The sequence below is a fragment of the Miniopterus schreibersii genome (assembly GCF_964146895.1).
Source record: "Miniopterus schreibersii genome assembly, chromosome: 13".
In the NCBI taxonomy this organism is placed as follows: Eukaryota; Metazoa; Chordata; class Mammalia; order Chiroptera; family Miniopteridae; genus Miniopterus; species Miniopterus schreibersii.
This window is the reverse complement of record NC_138113.1, coordinates 49500557-49518058: the sequence shown is the minus strand read 5'-3', so window position 1 is coordinate 49518058 and position 17502 is coordinate 49500557. Positions and strand designations below refer to the sequence as shown.

The 17502-nt window shown below is 42.5% G+C and overlaps 1 protein-coding gene across 2 annotated transcripts in view; it reads left to right on the top strand.

Annotated features, from left to right (window-relative positions):
* Positions 1-17502, top strand: part of POLR1A (RNA polymerase I subunit A) — a 64034-nt gene that overhangs the window by 23631 nt on the left and 22901 nt on the right. For both annotated transcript variants that reach the window (XM_081156158.1, XM_081156159.1), the window contains exons 14-19: positions 2466-2657; positions 11693-11842; positions 12910-13093; positions 15219-15301; positions 15417-15575; positions 17303-17401. In XM_081156158.1, coding sequence (XP_081012284.1) covers positions 2466-2657; positions 11693-11842; positions 12910-13093; positions 15219-15301; positions 15417-15575; positions 17303-17401 — 867 coding nt within the window. The remainder of the gene's footprint in view (positions 1-2465; positions 2658-11692; positions 11843-12909; positions 13094-15218; positions 15302-15416; positions 15576-17302; positions 17402-17502) is intronic.

Here is a 17502-nt window from a genome sequence, read left to right as displayed (position 1 = left end):
TGTGTATTATCTTTTTATTTAAAATAGGAGATGAATGGAACTTTATTTCTTTTCAGAAAACAGTTAAACTTTTTATTTATGTTTTTCTTTGTGGATTAAATTTTTTAAAACTTATTGAGGACCAGTGCTTTGGGGAAATTATTTTTAACAAGGCTTGAGAATAGTTTTCTTACTTCTACTTAGTCAGCTAGAAGGTTCAAGTCATAGAAAACCCTAATTCTGTAAGCATCCTGACTAAAGACATTAATTGCAGTATCATTTTGCTGTGATATTAAGTGGAATAGAATAGCTGACAATTATCTGGGTTTTTGATTTAGAGATGGTCTTTTTGATCCTAAGCAGGATTTGGGAAATTCAGAATCATAAGTTGACCCTTAGTAAATTGCTTTAATCAGCATTCCTTCCTAGAATTTATGATTATTGCATTGAAAGCAATTTAGCCATTAAGGTAATTTTCTAGTCATGTAGAAATCTGGACAGAGAGAAGAGAAAGCATGAAATAGATCATATAACTTATAATTATGTTCTTTAAAAGAAGAAAACAAAAGGAAAAATCTATATATGCCTCCAAAGATTGAGGGATGAGTCAAATGCTTAATGCTGGTTTGGGTTTTCCCCCAAGCAAAATAAGACCATGTCTTTGGAACAAGATACAGAGTATAATTTTTTTCTTTAATCTTCACTGAGGGTATGTTTATTGATTTTAGAGGAAGGGAGAGAAAGAAAACATTGATGTGAAGGAGAAACATCCATTGGTTGCTTCCCGTATGCATCCCAGTCCAACCCGCAACCTAGGTGTGTATCCTGATCGGAACCCAAACCCATAGTCTTTTGGTGTACGGGATGATGGTCTAACACTGAGCCACCTGGCCAGGGTCAGAATATAATTTTTATTGAAATTGTTAACTCAAAGCCTTCATGAGAAGGGCTATATGCTCTCTTTGATCTTTCCTTGCATCTACACCATCTGTCCAGCCATTTGTAATAGTTTTGAGTTTATATAGAGCCGTTGTCATAGTATTTAGACTATTTGGCAAGTACCTTTTTTAGCTTTTGAATTAGTACGTGTGGTTTAATTCCTGCTGCTTTTCCAAGGCTGCATTTGTGAGTTCCTTTAGGCCTAGTTATGAAATATGGCCATAATATTGGGTAGTATTTGATTATTTAATCAAATGCTAACAATCTTCAGATTTTTCTCAAGTTCCTGTAAACTTTGAAAAATGAGCAAAAACTACTTCTCAGAGAATGTCAGTGAGCACAGTTATTTTTACTTTAGTGTGCCTTCTGTCACCATGAACACAGACCTGCAGATAGGGTTCAGGAGACTGAGGATCAAAAAACTGTGACAAGCGCCAAATGAGATGAATGTACCCATCAAAACTGGGGCTAAAAGCCCTTGTTTGGACATCTGGTAGGTAACAGCCTTTTTAAGGGCCACTCATAATGGACATTCTTTCCTTCTACAGTCATACATGTCAAGGCCCTCTCCTGACCCTCTCAGGAGCCTTGGCCTGAAGCCCTGCCTCCCTGCACTGCTGACTCCCCCAAGTTACTCTCAGGCCTCACTGTAATACTGCCCCTTGGACCATTCCTGACCATCCCTCTGCATCAGATCTATATGATGATCCATTCTGTTATTTTCCTCCATGTCATTTAAAATTCTTTGTGTTGAGCCCTGGGCGGTGTGGCTCACTTGGTTGAATGTAGTCTGGTGCACTGACAGGTCACTGGTTCAGTTCCTGGTTAGGACACAAGCCTGGGTTTCAGGCTTGATCCCTAGTAGGAGGTGTGCAGGAGGCAGCTGGTTGACGTTCTCTCTCTCTCTCTCTCCCCCCCCTTCCTCTCTCAAATCAATAAAAACATATTTTAAAAAAAGAAAAAAGAAAATTATGTGTCGATGTATTTATCCAATCATTTGTTTACTGTCTAGCTCTTCCTCATCATAAAGGATTTTGCCTGTTTGGTCCTCAGAAGAGTGATTAGACAACGCAGTAGGCTCTCAATAACTATTTGTGAATGGATGACCAATTTAGAGGAGAACCAGGCCCAAAATGTGTGAAAAATACTAAAGCATAAAACCAAAATATAAAAACAAGAACATAGCTAACAGCAGCCAGACCAAATTTATGCATAAATGCCAAAAATATGCTGGAGTAAGTAGAACCAGATGGGATTATGGCGGAAAGGCTTGGGGAAATGGATGAATTTGAAGCAGTTTCGCTGTAGAACTAGGGGCAAATGGCAAAGGTGGAAGCCAGTGAGGAAGCTCTGGCCATGTGCTTTGGGAGGCAGTTTGCTCTCAAAATGAAAGGCCTAGGCACCAGCCTGAGGCTGTGGGGAAGGACGACACTGTGCTATAAGGCAGGGCTGTTGCTAGGAGGCAGCCTCCAAGAAGATGATTAGGATTTAGAATGTGACTTAAAATTTATCTTCATTCTTCTTCTCTTTTCTGTTTTGGTTTGTAGGATGGCCAGCCATTGGCGGGGTTGATTCAAGATCACATGGTTTCGGGTGCAAATATGACCACTCGAGGTTGCTTTTTCACCCGGGAGCAGTATATGGAACTGGTGTACCGAGGACTCACAGACAAAGTGGGACATGTGAAGCTCTTTGCTCCTGCCATCCTGAAGCCTTTTCCACTGTGGACAGGAAAGCAGGTAATTGGGAGAAAACAACCAGCGTGTATATCAGAAGGAAACCAGCCATTCACAAGAGGTTTCATTCCCAGAGGAGCCCATGCCAGAGACAGAGAAATAACAGTTCAGACAATAGTGTGACTTTCTGTTTGATGGGCTCCTGGTGTGGGTGGTTTCATAGGAGACCTAAGAGTAGGCTGCATGGGTTTCTGTCTTTTGCTTCTAACTTAAACTTGATTCCTCGTAATCCAAATATGTGATTATAGGCAGTGGTGTTGGTGGTACTATTAGTAATGTTTTGGAGGAGGGCTCAAGTGCTTTGCCGAATGCTTTAGCTATGTTACTTAATCCTCACAACCAGCCTGCAATGCAGAGACCACTGTTATCACCATTTAGCAGTTGAGGATATTGAGGCTTAAAGAAGTTAAATTATATGCCCATGTCTGTAGGAGACAGCTGGGATTCAAACCCAGGATTTTTTGACTTCCGCAGCATCACACTCTACTTTCCCCTTAAAGTAATAAAATAATAGTATATATAATGACCAAATAATTAAATGGAATAAAATATCTGCTGCTGCTGTTGTTGGCTGGGTTTTCAGGTTCATCCTTAGACCTAATTGACTAATCAACTATCTGATCTTGGCTCTGTGGACCTCATTTTCACATCTGTAGAGTGAAGGGTTTCTGGTTGATCTCAGAAGTTTCTTTATGCTCTTCAGTTCTGTGGACCTGGGACTTGACTGCTTTTCAGTTGTTAAACCAACCTTACATTCCTGGGATAATCTTTACTTGGTCATGAGACATTACCCTGTCTATACATTATTGAATTCAACAAAAATTTTATTTAGAATTTGTGTGTTTGTGTGTGTACTCATGAGGTATATTGATCTATAGTTTTCTTGTAATACTTTTTGCCTGGTTTTGGTATCAGGGTAGCATTGTCTTTATAGAATGAGTTGGGAAGTAGTTTCTCTTCAGTTTTCTGTAAGAGTTTGTGTAGTACTGGTATTTTTTTTTTTTTTTTTTTTAAATATCTGGTAGAATTCACCAGTGAAGTCATCCTGACCTGGAGATTTCTTTATAAGATGGTTTTAAAACTAAAATTCTTGTTTCTCTAGTACATATAGGGCTATTCAGATTATCTATTTATTGAATAAACTTTAGTACTTTGTGTTTTCAAGAAGTTTGTCCATTTCATCTAAGTTGTTGAATTTATAGGCATAAAGTTATTTATAATATTTACTATTCCTTTCTATACGTACAATTGGGTCATCTTTCTCATTCCTGATATTGGTAATTTATGTCTTGTCTCTTTTCTCCTGATCAATTTGCCTAGAAGTATATTGATTTTATTGCTCTCAAAGAACAGCTTTCATAGTCTTTTCCTATTTTCCTGTTTTATTGATTTCACTTTTATCTTTATTATTTCCTTCTGTTTTCATTGGGCTTTATTTGCTTTTGTTTTTCTGGTTATTTAAGGTTGACGCTGACATCATTGATCTGAGACTTTTTTCTTTTTTTATACAAGCACTTTATGTATAAATTTCATCCCTAAGTTCGATTAAGTAACATCTCACAAATTATGTATGTTGTATTTTCACTTACTTCAAAATACTTTCTCATTTACCTTTTGATTTATTTTTTAACAGTTATTTAGAAGTTCATTATTTAGTTTTCAGATATCTAGGGAATATCCTGATATCTTTGTTTACAGATTTCCAGTTTAATTTTATCGTAGCCAGAGAACATACCTTGGATGACCTGAACCATTTTAAATGTAATGAGATTTGTTTTGTGGCTTTTGTTATGGTCTATCATGGTAAATGTTCTGTGTGCCCTTAAAAATAATGTATAATCTGCTGTTGTTGGATGGACTGTTCTATAAATGTCAGTTAGGTTCAGTTGATAGATAGTTCAAGTCTACTATACCCTTGCTGATCACCGCCCTTCATTACCTGATGTCCATTGTCTTGAAAATGCTTTTGTTGTTATTTCTGGTGGGAGAGTAAATCAGGTTATCATTGCTTCATCCTGACCAGAAATAGAAGTCGACTTAACAGAATATACAGGCAGTTCTGCAATTTAATATTAAAATCTATAGTACAGGTAGTTTGGTTCAAAGAGTTGGTAAGCTTTTTCTGTAAAACCACATAGCAAATATTTTAGGCTTTGCTGGCCCTACAATCTCTGTTACAACTACTCAGTTATGCCATTATAACATGAAAACAGCCAAAGACAATACATAAATGAGTGAGCATATCTGTTACCCAATCTAACTTTATTTATAAAAGCTGGTGGGCCAGATTTAGCCTACAGGCTCTAGTTTGCCTACCCCTGATTTAGTTAGTTGGCCCTATGTATCTGTCCACTTTATTATTTCTATTTATAGTATTATTGTTCCTTTCTATATGTCTTTATTTTATAAGCCATCTCAAGTTACCTTGGAAGTGAATGGATTATAAGTCTTAAGTAATTTAGTGTCCAGAATTTATTAGAATTTCATTTAAGTGTAAGCAGTGTGTTCAAAATAAAACCAAGTAGTGGACAAAGAACATACAAGGGTGGGGGAAAGTAAATTAATAATAATAAATAATACAATAATTAATAAATACATAATACAAGAGTAAACTGTGTTTCGTGTATTCACAACTATAAACCTACTTTTGCCCACCTGTGTTATTTAGAGCCATAAATGTGTTCATTCCCTTTGATCTGGGAATTCAGTCTAAGGAAACAATCTGAAATGTAGAAAAGGCTACTTGAAAAAGCAGTCCATTACACCATGGTTTATAGTGGTAGAAAACCAGAATAACCTAGATGTTTAAGATTGGAGCTAAGTAAATTGTGGAACGTCCATTTGTTAAGGTATGCAGTTGTTAAAAATAGCAGTTTTAAAATATCATGTAGCAATCTGGAAAATTCTCTGACAAAATGTTGAAAGAAGAAATAGACTACTCAATTCACTGTTCAATAGACTGGTCAATTCATTGTGCAATCACAATTGCAACCATGTTAAAAATGTATATGAGAGGTGTGGCATTAAAAAAATTAAAATGATAGAATAATTTGGTTGGTGTTAGGGATTTTTTTTTTCTTCATTTTATAATGTTTCTGAGCTGTGATTATTACTTTACAGTAAATAAAATTAGAAAATAAACCCAGATTTTACTTCTGTAGCAGTTGAGAGTATTCAGTGTTTCTTGAGAGGTTGGTACAGGCTGTTATTTCTTTGCAAATAGGTGAACGGGGAAGAGTGACTGAACTGCACAGCAATTTGTCTGTGGAATCCGTCTAATTCTACAGAAAAAAGCTATGTTTAGAATTGGAAGATAAGGAACTTGGCTTGGGCAGTTTATTTGTACTGCCTCGAAAATGAAGTCTTAGGCTGCCTTTCCAGGGGATTTCATATAGCATCTTGAGTGCTTTTCTTTCTACTTAAGAATCTGAGGTCTCTCATCATTTGTTGAAGGAGCATATAAAGAGGATTTTTGCCTGTCATTGCAAATCTCAAGTGTATAGCTCAGTGTATGTTCACAAAAAGAATACACCTTTGTAAACTATCTCCCAGGTCGGAATGTAGAACATCACCAGCACTCCCAAAAGACCCCTCTAGGCCCCTCTCAGTTTCTGCCCTCCCCAAAGGTAGCCACTAACCTGACCTCTAACACTATAGGTAAGTTTTGTCTTTTCCTGAACTTTATATAAATGGAATAATACAGTAAATCATATCTTTCTGAGTCGCTCGTGTCATATATAGCAGTGGTTTGTTCATTTTCATTGCTGCATAGTATTCCCTTGTATGACTGTACCATGTATATTTATCCATTTTACTGTTGACGGACATCTGGGTTCTCTTCGGTCCTCTTCATTTGGTTATTACAAATAGAGCTACTATGAACATTCTTGTGCGTGTCTTTTTTTGACCCTATATATGCATTTTAATGGGTAAATAAATACCAGGGAATCAAATTTCTGGGTCTTAAGGTCTGTGTTCAGCTTTAATAGGTAGTTTAATAAACAGTTTTCCCAAGTGCTTGTGGCAGCTTCCGCTTCTTCAGGGCAGGAGAATCTGGTTGTGCCTTTTCCGCAGCAGAGCTTGATGCTTGTTTGTTCATTTGTTTCCGTCTGTTTAATTTTAGCCATTCAGATGGGTGTGTAGTGGCATCTTATGGTGGCTTTAATTTGCCTTTTCTTAAAGACAAGTGAGGTTAAGCACCTCTTCACATGCTTGTTGTTCCATTTGGATCTCATCTTCTGTGCCTTTTTTTTTTTATTGATAGGTAAGAGTTTATTATATATTCTGGTATAAGTCCATTGCCAGATATAGTATGTATCGCAAATATCTTCTACTTAATGACTAGCCTCTTTGCCCTTTTACCTGATGCTTTTTTTTTCTAATTATCAGTTCTTCATTTTATATAACGTAATTCATCAGTCTTTGCCTTTTATGGCTAGTCCCGTATAAGAACTATGCCTGCCCCTGGGTCATGAAGGTATCCTCTTGTGTATCATCTGATAGCTTTATTGTTGTACTTTTCACACTTTGGTCTACTGGAGTTTATTTTTGTGGGTGCATTTGGTGTGAGGTAGAAGTGAGGATTCCTTTTTTTCTCACAGGGATATCTAATTGATATAACATTATTTGTTGAAACCACCACCATTTTTCCACTCTTCGTGTCTCCTGTGTCTTAAATCAACTAGTTATACATGGGTGGGTCTGTTCTGGACTCTGTTCAGTTCCATTGGTCTGTTTGATTCCATTGTGCTAATACCACACTGTCTTCATTATTGTAGCTTTATAATACATCTTTGTCTTTTTATTGTTGCATCCTAAGAGTTATTTATATATTTGGACTATTAGACCCGTATCACGTATATGAATTCCAAATATTTTCTATCATTCAGTGAGTTGCCTTTTCATTTTCTTAGTATTGCCCTTTGACACACAAATATTGTTCATTTTGAAGTCCAGTTTATCTTTTTCTTTTGTTGCTTGTGCTTTTGTTTTTTAAATTCTCACCCGAGGATACTTTTTCCATTGATTTTCAGAGAGAGTGAGAAGGAGTGGGGGGACAGGGAGTGAGAGAAACATCGTGTCTGTCCCACATTGATCGATTATCTCCCGCACTCACCCCTACCTGGGCCGGGGGATCTAGCCTGTAACCCAGATACGTGCCCTTGACCGGGAATCGAACCCTTAACCCTTTGGTGTGCAGGCTGGTGCTCTAACCACTGAGCCACACTGGTCATGGCTGTTGCTTGTGCTTTAGATGTCATATCTAAAAAACTGTTGCCTAATCAAAGATCACACAGATTTACAGCTGTATTTCCATCTGAGAATTTTATGTATTTAAGCCCTTACAATTTAGGTCTTTGACCCATTTTGAATTAATTTTTATATGCGTTTGAGGTAGCAGTTCAGCTTCATGCTTTTGCATGTGTGTATGCAGTTGTATCGGCACCATTTGTTGACAAGCCTGTTCTTTCCCCTATTAAATATTCTTAGCACTCTTGCTGAAAATCAGTTAACCACAGATGTATTTATTTCTGGACTCTCATTTCTATGGCATTGAGCAACATGTCAATCTTTATGCCACTGTAATGTCTTAGTAACTGTAGCTTTGTAGTAAGTTTTAAAATCTAGAAGTGTGAGTTCTCCAACTTTGTTTCTCTTTTTCAAGATTGTTTTAGCTATTCAGGGTTTATCGTATTTCTATATGAATTTTAGGTTCAATTTCTTCATTTATGCAGAACCGGCAGTTGAAATTTCAGTAAGGATTGCACTGGCTTTGTGAATCAGTTTGGAGAGTTTTGCCATCTTAACAATGTTACATCTTCCAGTCCATCATGTCTTTCCATTTATTTAGATTTTCTTTCATTTCTTTCAACAGTGTAATGTAGTTTTCAGCATGTAAGTTTTACAGTTTGGTTAAATTTATTTCCAGTATTTTATTATTTTGATGCTGTTATCAATGCAATTGTTTTCTTAATTTCATTTTCGTATTCATTGTTATGTATAGAAATACAGTTGATTTTTGTTGTTCGTCTTGTATGAAGTCATTGACTAGCTCTGTTAATTTTTTGCAGATTCTTTAAGGGTTTTCTATATATAAGATTACACCTTCTGCAGATAGTGGTAATTTTACTTCTTCCTCTCTAATCTGGACACCTTTTATTTACTTGCCAGGTTGCCCTGGTTAGATCCTAGTATATTGTTGAATAGAAGTGGTGAGAGCAGACATTCTAGTCTTGCTCCTGATCGTAGGCAGAAAAGCATCCAGTCTTTGATCACTGAATATGTTCACTGGGGGCTTTTCCTAGATGCTTCCTCTTTCTTAGGTTGATGATGTTTTTTTCTATTCCTATTCTGTTGAGTGTTTTTATCATGAAAGGGTGTTGGGAGTTTGTCAAATGCTTTTTCTGCCTTGATTTTGTAGATGACATGACAGGTATATTTCCCTGTTCTCGGATAGTTGAATACATGTATTTCTGTTAACTTTCCCATCCTGACTGCCCAGCCTGGCTGTTCCCGCTGTACATGTGGCTCTTTAGTTGAGGTGCACCTTGTGGTCAGCATCCAGGGAGTCTTACCCTCCTGCCTTTACTCCCTCACCTGGCAGTGCCAGCCCTATGGAGAGCCTGGGTCATGACCTTCCTGGTCTTCTGCTGAGATAATAAGGAGTATTGTCTGCTTTTTAAAAAGACATTGTTGCCACCCTGGCTGGTGTGGCTCCGTTGATTGGAAGTCATCCCATCCACCCAAAGGTTGCCAATTCCATATCCAATCAGGGCACATACGCAGGTTGCGGTTCGATCCTCTATAGGGAGGGGCAAGAGGCAGCCAAAAGATCGATGTTTCATTCTCACATCGATGTTTCTCTCTCCCTCTCCCTTCTTCTCCCTCTAAAAATCAATAAAAAAATCTTTTTAAAATAAATAAAAATAAAAGATGCTGTTGCCATTTGTCCCCTGCTCCTGGTGCACTTACGTGAAAAGACTGCTGCTCTCCTACCTGCCCTGAATCCATTGTGCACATATGACCAGGCCCCTTTGTGGGACGTAGCATTGGCACACAAAGAGCTATTGATGCCAGCTGATGGCTCCCAGCCCCTCCTCAGCCTTCAGGGCCTGTTACACCAGCCTGTCTGCCCCCTGCCTGCTACATCTGTGGGAATGTATGCTTTGGGAATGTATGGTTAATCCCTAAGTTCAGCTGCCCTCACTTGTGTTCTGTATGGAGCAGCTGCTTGAGAATTTGCCTCCCCTGGCCTCCTGTTAGCAGGAGTGGACGGCCACACCGATGGGCCAATTGGAGCAGGGGATGAACTCCCTGGCCTTTTAGTGACCATAATTAACTCTGGTCACATAAATTTATTTCTGGTGTAAGCTCTGTAAAAGCTGATTATGTAGAGGCCATCAGTTGCCCAGTAGTCACCTAATTACTATGTCCTCTGATGTGCCTCACACAGAGTGAGTCACATGGTGCTCCCCATCAGGTCACTTTAATAACCACTTCTAAAATGCCCATCCTTCTTGTCAGTGTCACATAGGAGGCTGATTCTCTATGGCATTTATTTAGCCTTAAAGTCTAAATCAGGAACAAGCTATCCTTTTAAAAGATAAATCAGAGCATGTCACCCCAGGATCAAAACCTACCAAATAGCTTTCCTTCTCACTCAAAAGCCTCTGCTGAAATGCAAGCGCTGATCTCTGCATGGCTCCCTTCTCAGTGCCTTCTTGTGTGAGGCCGCCTCTGCCTATCCTACTTAAAATCCCAAATACTTACCCCGTGCTGCTCTAGGTTCTCCTTCCCTGCTTTATTTTCTTCCAAACCATGGGTCCCCTTTGGAATGGAGGCTCTACTGAAGGCAGAGACTGTATTTAATTTACAATTCTTCCCAGCGCCTGGTTCATAGGAAGTACTCGATGTGTAATTGCTGAATGAATGACTGGGCCCTATCTGTACCCTCCAGGTGAGCAATGCTAGGGCTAAGAGGGCATGACCACTTCCCCACAGCACGCGGCCGGTCAGTGATGGGCAGACGTGGGAACAGCTCCTTGTCCCGGAAGCTTCCCTGCAGCCTGCTTCTCAGTCGGACACCTCGGGCCTCCTCTGGGAACTCCTCAGAGGAAGAGCTCTTGATTATCAGTCTGCATCTTTCCTTCCTTAGACCAGGAAGTCAGATCTGTTCCGTGGGAGCCAGTTTTCCCCAATTAGTTCACATTCAGTATTATTCTGTATCAGTTTCACATGTACATCCTTAGTGGTTAGACAGTCATGTACTTTACAGAGTGGTCTCCCAATATTTCCAGTACCCGCCTGGCCCCATACATAGTTATTACAGTATTATTGACTATATTTTCTGTGCTGTACTTTACATCCCCGTGACTATTTTGGAACAACCAGTCTATGCTTCTCAATCACATCTGTACTTCGCAATCCGTACTTCTCAATCTCCTCACCTTTTCACCCAGTCCCCCAAGTTCCCTTCCCTCTGCCAACTGACAGTCTGCTCTCTGTATCTGTGAGTCTCTTTCTGTTTTGTATGTTTATTTTGTTCTGTGGGAGGGCATGCTGACTGTATGTAGTAATTGCCATTGATTTTAACTTGGGCTGACTTCTGGCAGAGGGCAGCTTTGCAAGCCCCACCATCCCTCTTGGCCCTGTGTCTTTGTTCTTGCTTTTTACCACATACTCGGATCTTTTTACTATGACTCTGCAGCAATTTACTTTTTTTATCTCCTTCCTTTGATCTGTTCAAGAACTGAGTATTGAGTTTTCAGATCTGGGGGACTGTTCACTTTAACAGGAATTATTTTAGGGAAAAAGTGCCAGGGAAGGTTTAGTGGTTTCTGTTTGTTTCTGCTCCTAAGCTCCCTCTTAAGTCACGTAAGTAGAATGTGGGAAGCGAGACCCACTTGTCCCACAGAGCTGGAACCGTCCGTTGTCCTTGCTGAACTCCAGGTCACTAGAATGGACTTGTCTGGCTCTTCAGAATGAACAGGGACAAGAAGTCCTAAAGGGAACTTCTCATCTTTTCTTCTCCTTTCCAGGTTGTGTCCACACTGCTCATAAACATAATCCCAGAGGAGTACATCCCACTGAACTTATCAGGAAAGGCAAAGATCAGTGGGAAAGCCTGGGTGAAGGAGTCTCCTCGGCCCATTCCCGGCTTCAACCCCGACTCCATGTGCGAGTCCCAGGTAGGGCTGCCCAGCCGTTTCAGTTGGAGACTGCGAGTCCTGGGTTTAGACAAATTGAAGTGAAACAGAGACAGAGAAATGGAGGCACACACACAGAAGCAGGCATTTTAGCTCATAAGAAAAAGAGCTGTGCCCATATAGGTGTCAGCTTTGGATTAAGTAGTTCAGAGTCGATGACTAACATTGGCCCTCAGTATAAAACTGGCAGCCAGCTTGCGAAGGCTTCCACAGCAGAAGGCCTCTGGACCTGGCTGCAAAGCTTGCAAATGCAGAGCCCATGTTTCCTCTTGCGACCCCTGAGTGGCTAAAGATTGTGGAACTGCTGTGAGGTTCCACTCCTCCCAGCTTCGTGCCTCAGGAACCAGCCTCAGGGAGGTAGGCCAAGGCAGTCAGACCTAGGCACCATGCTGCTGCAAGAGAGCGAGATGTGGCCCCCATGCTAGATTTACAAGGCCTCTGTGTGTTCTTGGAGGAGGAATGTCTCCAAGTGCCCCTCTCACAGTGCTTTGTCACTAGGTCTGACACATTCCATTAGAACTGAAGCTGCCACTTTTCCTTCATAGATCACATGCTTAATGCTTGCTGCATTTTGCAACCAGAAATCCTTCTTTTAGTTTGCTTCCGATTCATTAACCTCACTTTGTGAAAATACAAATTCCGGCCTTAAAGGACGTTGGAAAGGTTATGTTGTTCATATTCCCAGGGTGCAGGGGAGGCAGTACCTTGACCAAGGTCATGGTTATAAAGTTTAGACTCTGACTGTTCTCGTTTCCAGTCGCGAAGTCTTTGTCCACGGTACCTGACCTCAAGTAGTATGGGTGGGTGGGTGGGGATTGGAGGACATATGGACACTAAGATGTCTGTGTGGTGTGGTCCCTGAGAAACATTTTTAATGGTCTGTATGTGCTCACCTTTATTTTTTTAAAAAAACTCCCTATCTCCATCAAGGACTTGAGGCAGGGAAGGGACAGATACAATAAGGTCACTAAAATGTGGAGTGAAGGGAAGGGGTGGCTCACACATGAGGTGTCTCCTCCATCTCAGCACTCATGGCCACGCCCTCACAGGTGATCATCAGGGAAGGAGAGCTGCTCTGCGGGGTGCTGGACAAAGCGCACTACGGGAGCTCCACCTATGGCCTGGTCCACTGCTGCTACGAGATCTACGGCGGGGAGACCAGTGGCAAGGTTCTCACCTGCCTGGCCCGCCTCTTCACAGCCTACCTGCAGCTCTACAGAGGCTTCACCTTGGGTGAGTACTGGGCCAGCAGCTCCTAGGGCCCTTCTCCTGGCCAGCACACCAAACCAGAATGTCTCCAGGCTCTACTAGGGCAGTGGCCAGGCTGCTTCTACAAGGATATCCTCACTCAGCAGCCTTACGTTTTGTCAGTGCTTTCTGCCCCTCCCCCATAGCCAGTGTTTCTTCATCTGCAGCACAGTGACCCGTGTACCCATTTCCATTCTGTCTCTTTCTCGCCCTCATCCTTCACAGTTTTCTGTCCCTGGGTCTGATTTTTCACACTCACCTCCATTCTTCCAGAATTCCCTGGGCACTCTCTGCTCTGTAAAGGGTCTTCCCTGTTGTTAGACCTGCCCAAGCCTCCCAGCAGTAGGGGCACAGTGCTATGGGAAATGACATGTTGGGGCAGGCCTGCCAGGTGATCCTAAGATAGGAAGAGGAGCTACCTTGTTTCCTCCCTGAAACGAGTGCACACTGTTTTAGGAATTTGGCTTTGCGAAAGAAAACAAGTGAGCTATTACTTTCTGTGCACTGGGTAGAATTGAGATCAGAAGATCTGCCCAAGGGCTCAAGGGCTGGAGTGTGTGCATTGGCCAGCAGTGGGGCTTCAGCAGTTGTATAATGTATATTCATTGTGGGAAAGCCTACATAAATACAGACATGAAAATTAAGTCACCCAGTATTCAATTGCCAGAGAAAACCACCAATATCTATTTGATGTGCATCTTTCTAGACTTTCCAAGTACAAACACATTCAGAAAAAATGGGATTCTACACTACATGCTATTTTGTAATCTTTCTCCCATTTCCAAATGTATTTGTAAATCTCCTTTCGTGTGAACTAATATTAACCTACATCCTCAGGTCTGTGGCTACAGGTTGTTTTGATTGTGTAGATACCTGTAGTTTATTTAACCAGTTCCTGTTATTAGACATTTAGGCTGTTTACTGGTTTTCACTTTATCACTGGCATGAGCACTCCTAAACAAATATCTGTAAAAAATGAGAAGTGCAGAAAGATCTCCCACCCAGATCACAATGATTTCCAAGCATAACAAATAAGCCATGCGCGCAGCCCTGCTTAGCACATGGTACAAAGAAAAACTGGCCAGAGTGCAGAGAGCATCCTGATGCTGCGAGGCTGAGAGGTAACGAGACCAAGCTGGACACAGAGGGAAGGGCAGGCTAGAGGTGGTGCCTTCACTCCAGCCCTCAAAGCCAGAGGGGTCAGTGAAGAGACAAGGTGGCCTGGAGCTGGCCCCGTGGAAGGACCCACTCTTGTGGTTATGGCTTCCTCACAGAGGGAATATTTCTTTCCCCTCCCGCTCACACATGTTCTTTAGAGGCCCTCAAGCTTCCAGGACAGTGCAGTGGGAATTCCAGATACTTTAGCCCAGCTTTTAATAGTGCAGCCATTGTTTTCCTTCCCACTCAGATCTTGGCTGAGGGACTTTTGACTGCAGTTACACTCACAGATACAGACAGAAAATAGTTGATTGAAAAATGGAGTAGAAAGACATCCTGCCCAAGATGAGGAATTCCTCAACCCTATGGAGCCGGAAAGACAGGCTTAACTGAAGTGGCTCAGGCTTTCATCCTGGGCAGGAGCCTGTGGTGGTGGTCATGGTCACCAGGCTGAGTGTGTCTGTGTGTGTGCCTGCACACCCATTCTCACGGGTGGGTGGTCGCTGGAACAGTCAACTTCTGGGAGTCAAAACCAGGGTGTTCTCGCCCTCCCTCTCTTCTTTCCCGAAACTCAGTTTTTCATCCAGAACCCATTCCTCACCTCTAGCCCATTCATGCAACATGTATGTATTGGGTTCAGGCAGTAGATCTGGTGCCTAAGAGCACAAGTTTGGACTCAGGCCTGTGTTTACTTTCTGCCTGTGTAGGTTTGAGCCTTAGTTTTGTCATTTGTAAAATGGAGATTTTAATGCTTGGCCTTACACTTGCTGAGGAGATGGGAAGCACTTGAGAGAGTGTAGCAATCTCTTAATGATGTTAATATCGTCATTATTCAGGTGCTTCCTGGGTATGTGACCTCACTAAGGTGCTCCATGCCCTGACCTCACTGAGTTTATATCCTGCTGAGAAGTCAGGCCCCATGCCATCTGAGCTTGTCTGTTTTACTTCACAGGTGTGGAAGACATTTTGGTTAAGCCAAAGGCGGATGTCAGGAGACACAGGATTATTGACGAGTCCACCCACTGCGGGCCCCGGGTGAGGAGGGCCTGGGAGGCCATGGCCTGCTGCAGGGGTCAGCTTTCCTACCAAATGAAACCCACACCTTCCCCACTTGGCCGCCGCCTCCAACACGTTCCTTTTCTCATTCCAGGCTGTCAGGGCTGCGCTAAACCTGCCAGAAACCGCGTCATGTGATGAGGTCCGAGGGAGATGGCAGGATGCCCACCTGGGCCAAGACCAGAGGGATTTTAACATGATCGATCTGAAGTTCAAGGAGGAGGTGAACCATTACAGTAATGAGATTAACAAGGTTAGTCTGGCAGTGAGCACACTTATCCCCACCATTTTGAGTGCTGATTTTTTAAAAAATTACATTTTGATTCTCACTCAGGGCCCTTTAGAGCAATTTGGCTATTTAGCAGCTGACTTGGTGTGAGATTTGAGGTGGGATGTGCAGAATTCAACGCTTTGAGGAGCCAAGGGCTTCATCCTCTTACCCAGTTAGTGTCTGGAAAGGACTTTGCTTAACACAGAGCGGGAATGCTGTGCACATTTTTTGTTTTAAATTTTATTTTTTCCATCACCATTTATTCCCTCTATGCTCTCTTCCACCTCCACCCTCACTGCCCCTCTCCCTGTGCACTTTTGTTTTTAATGTTTGTGTTTGGGGCTGACTACATTAAAGGGGACGGAAGACAGAAAATCTTTTCTCTGGTGCCTCAGCTGGATGGAGGAGCAGAATGAAGGGCCAAAAACACCATTGCTGCTTCTAAAACGGAACCAGGGCTGAAGGCTGGGCTTAAATCCTAGCTCTGCCACATACTTGATATGTGACCTCGGGCAAGTGATGCAACCAGTCTATGCCTTGTTTTCCACACCTGGAGGTAGGGATGTTAGGAGCACTGACCTCATTGGGTTGCTGAGAGGGTTAAGAACCTAACCTATGTAATGCTTTTGGCATGGCAGGAGCACTGTGGAAGTCCTCCTAAGTCCCTGTCTGCTTTTCACTAAGCCAGTTCCTGTGCAATTAAAAAAGGAGAGGGAAATCCCTGCATGAGCCAAGACCACAGTCTGTATCTCACCGTCGTCTAGTCCCAGAGCTGGGGTTCCCAGTCCTGTGGCTTGAAGTGGCCAACCTGACCCTCATCTGCCTCCTGGGCCTCGAGGCCCAGCCTGAGAAGAAGAGGAAGAGGCAAGGCCAAAACTCAATACAAGTCAGTATTTGACTGGCTTTCAGCAGCTCTTACTTAGTCTGCCAAGTACACAGACCTCTCAATCGTATAGGTTCTTCCTTGAGAGATTTTGTTCAGAGGAGCCTTCCCAGTGCCTCCCTGAGAACTGGGAGGCCTGGCGTCCAGGGTTGCCTGGGAATGCTGGGCCAGGAGCATTGTCCCAGTGGCATCTCAAAATGATGCTTTTCCCTCCTGCTCATCTCTTCCCATCACCCCTTCCCACCTACTCTGCCTCTCCTGCGTTGTACTGGGTCTCTGCAACTCTAGGCAGAGGCTTAAATAGACCCAGAGAGCCCCTTCTCTAGGCTCCCCCCAGGGGTTTTGCTTGCTGGCACTAGCCCTGGAGCCAAGGCAAGGCTCCCACATGGTGCTTGGGCAGCACTTTGGTAAGTGTGAACATGACAGGGATATTGCTCCTCATTGCCAAGCCAAGGCCATGCTCTTCCAGGGAAGTTCGCAAGGGCATCGCCTCAAACTTTATTTTTAACCAGCTTCTCTTTAGAATCACACCTACATATGCTGGCCCTTCTGCTTCTCCTGTTTGGCTGCCTTTTGCCAGTGGCAGGAACCTTGGGCTTCCTGACAGATGGTGTCAAGAGCAGTACATGGGGCCATTGTTAGTTAGACTTCCAGGGGTTCTAGCAAGAGGGTTAATGCCAAATGAGACTTCTTGCCTCAGGTGGGGTTTGGCGCATATTTCTGAGTAAATAGTGTGAGTTTGCTGCTTCCACATTCTGGGTTTACCTTCTGACCCTGGGATTTCAAAAGGGGGTGAAGTCACTGATCGATGTGTTTTAATCCGCAGGCATGCATGCCTTTTGGCCTGCACAGGCAGTTCCCAGAGAACAACCTGCAGATGATGGTGCAGTCTGGAGCCAAAGGTTCAACTGTGAACACCATGCAGGTGCGAGCAAAGGCAGGCTGGCCAGTTTGCCACAGGGCAGGGTGATTGCAAGAGGAAGTTTCAGATTTGTTTTTGATTTTAAAAGGATCCATGCATGTTTT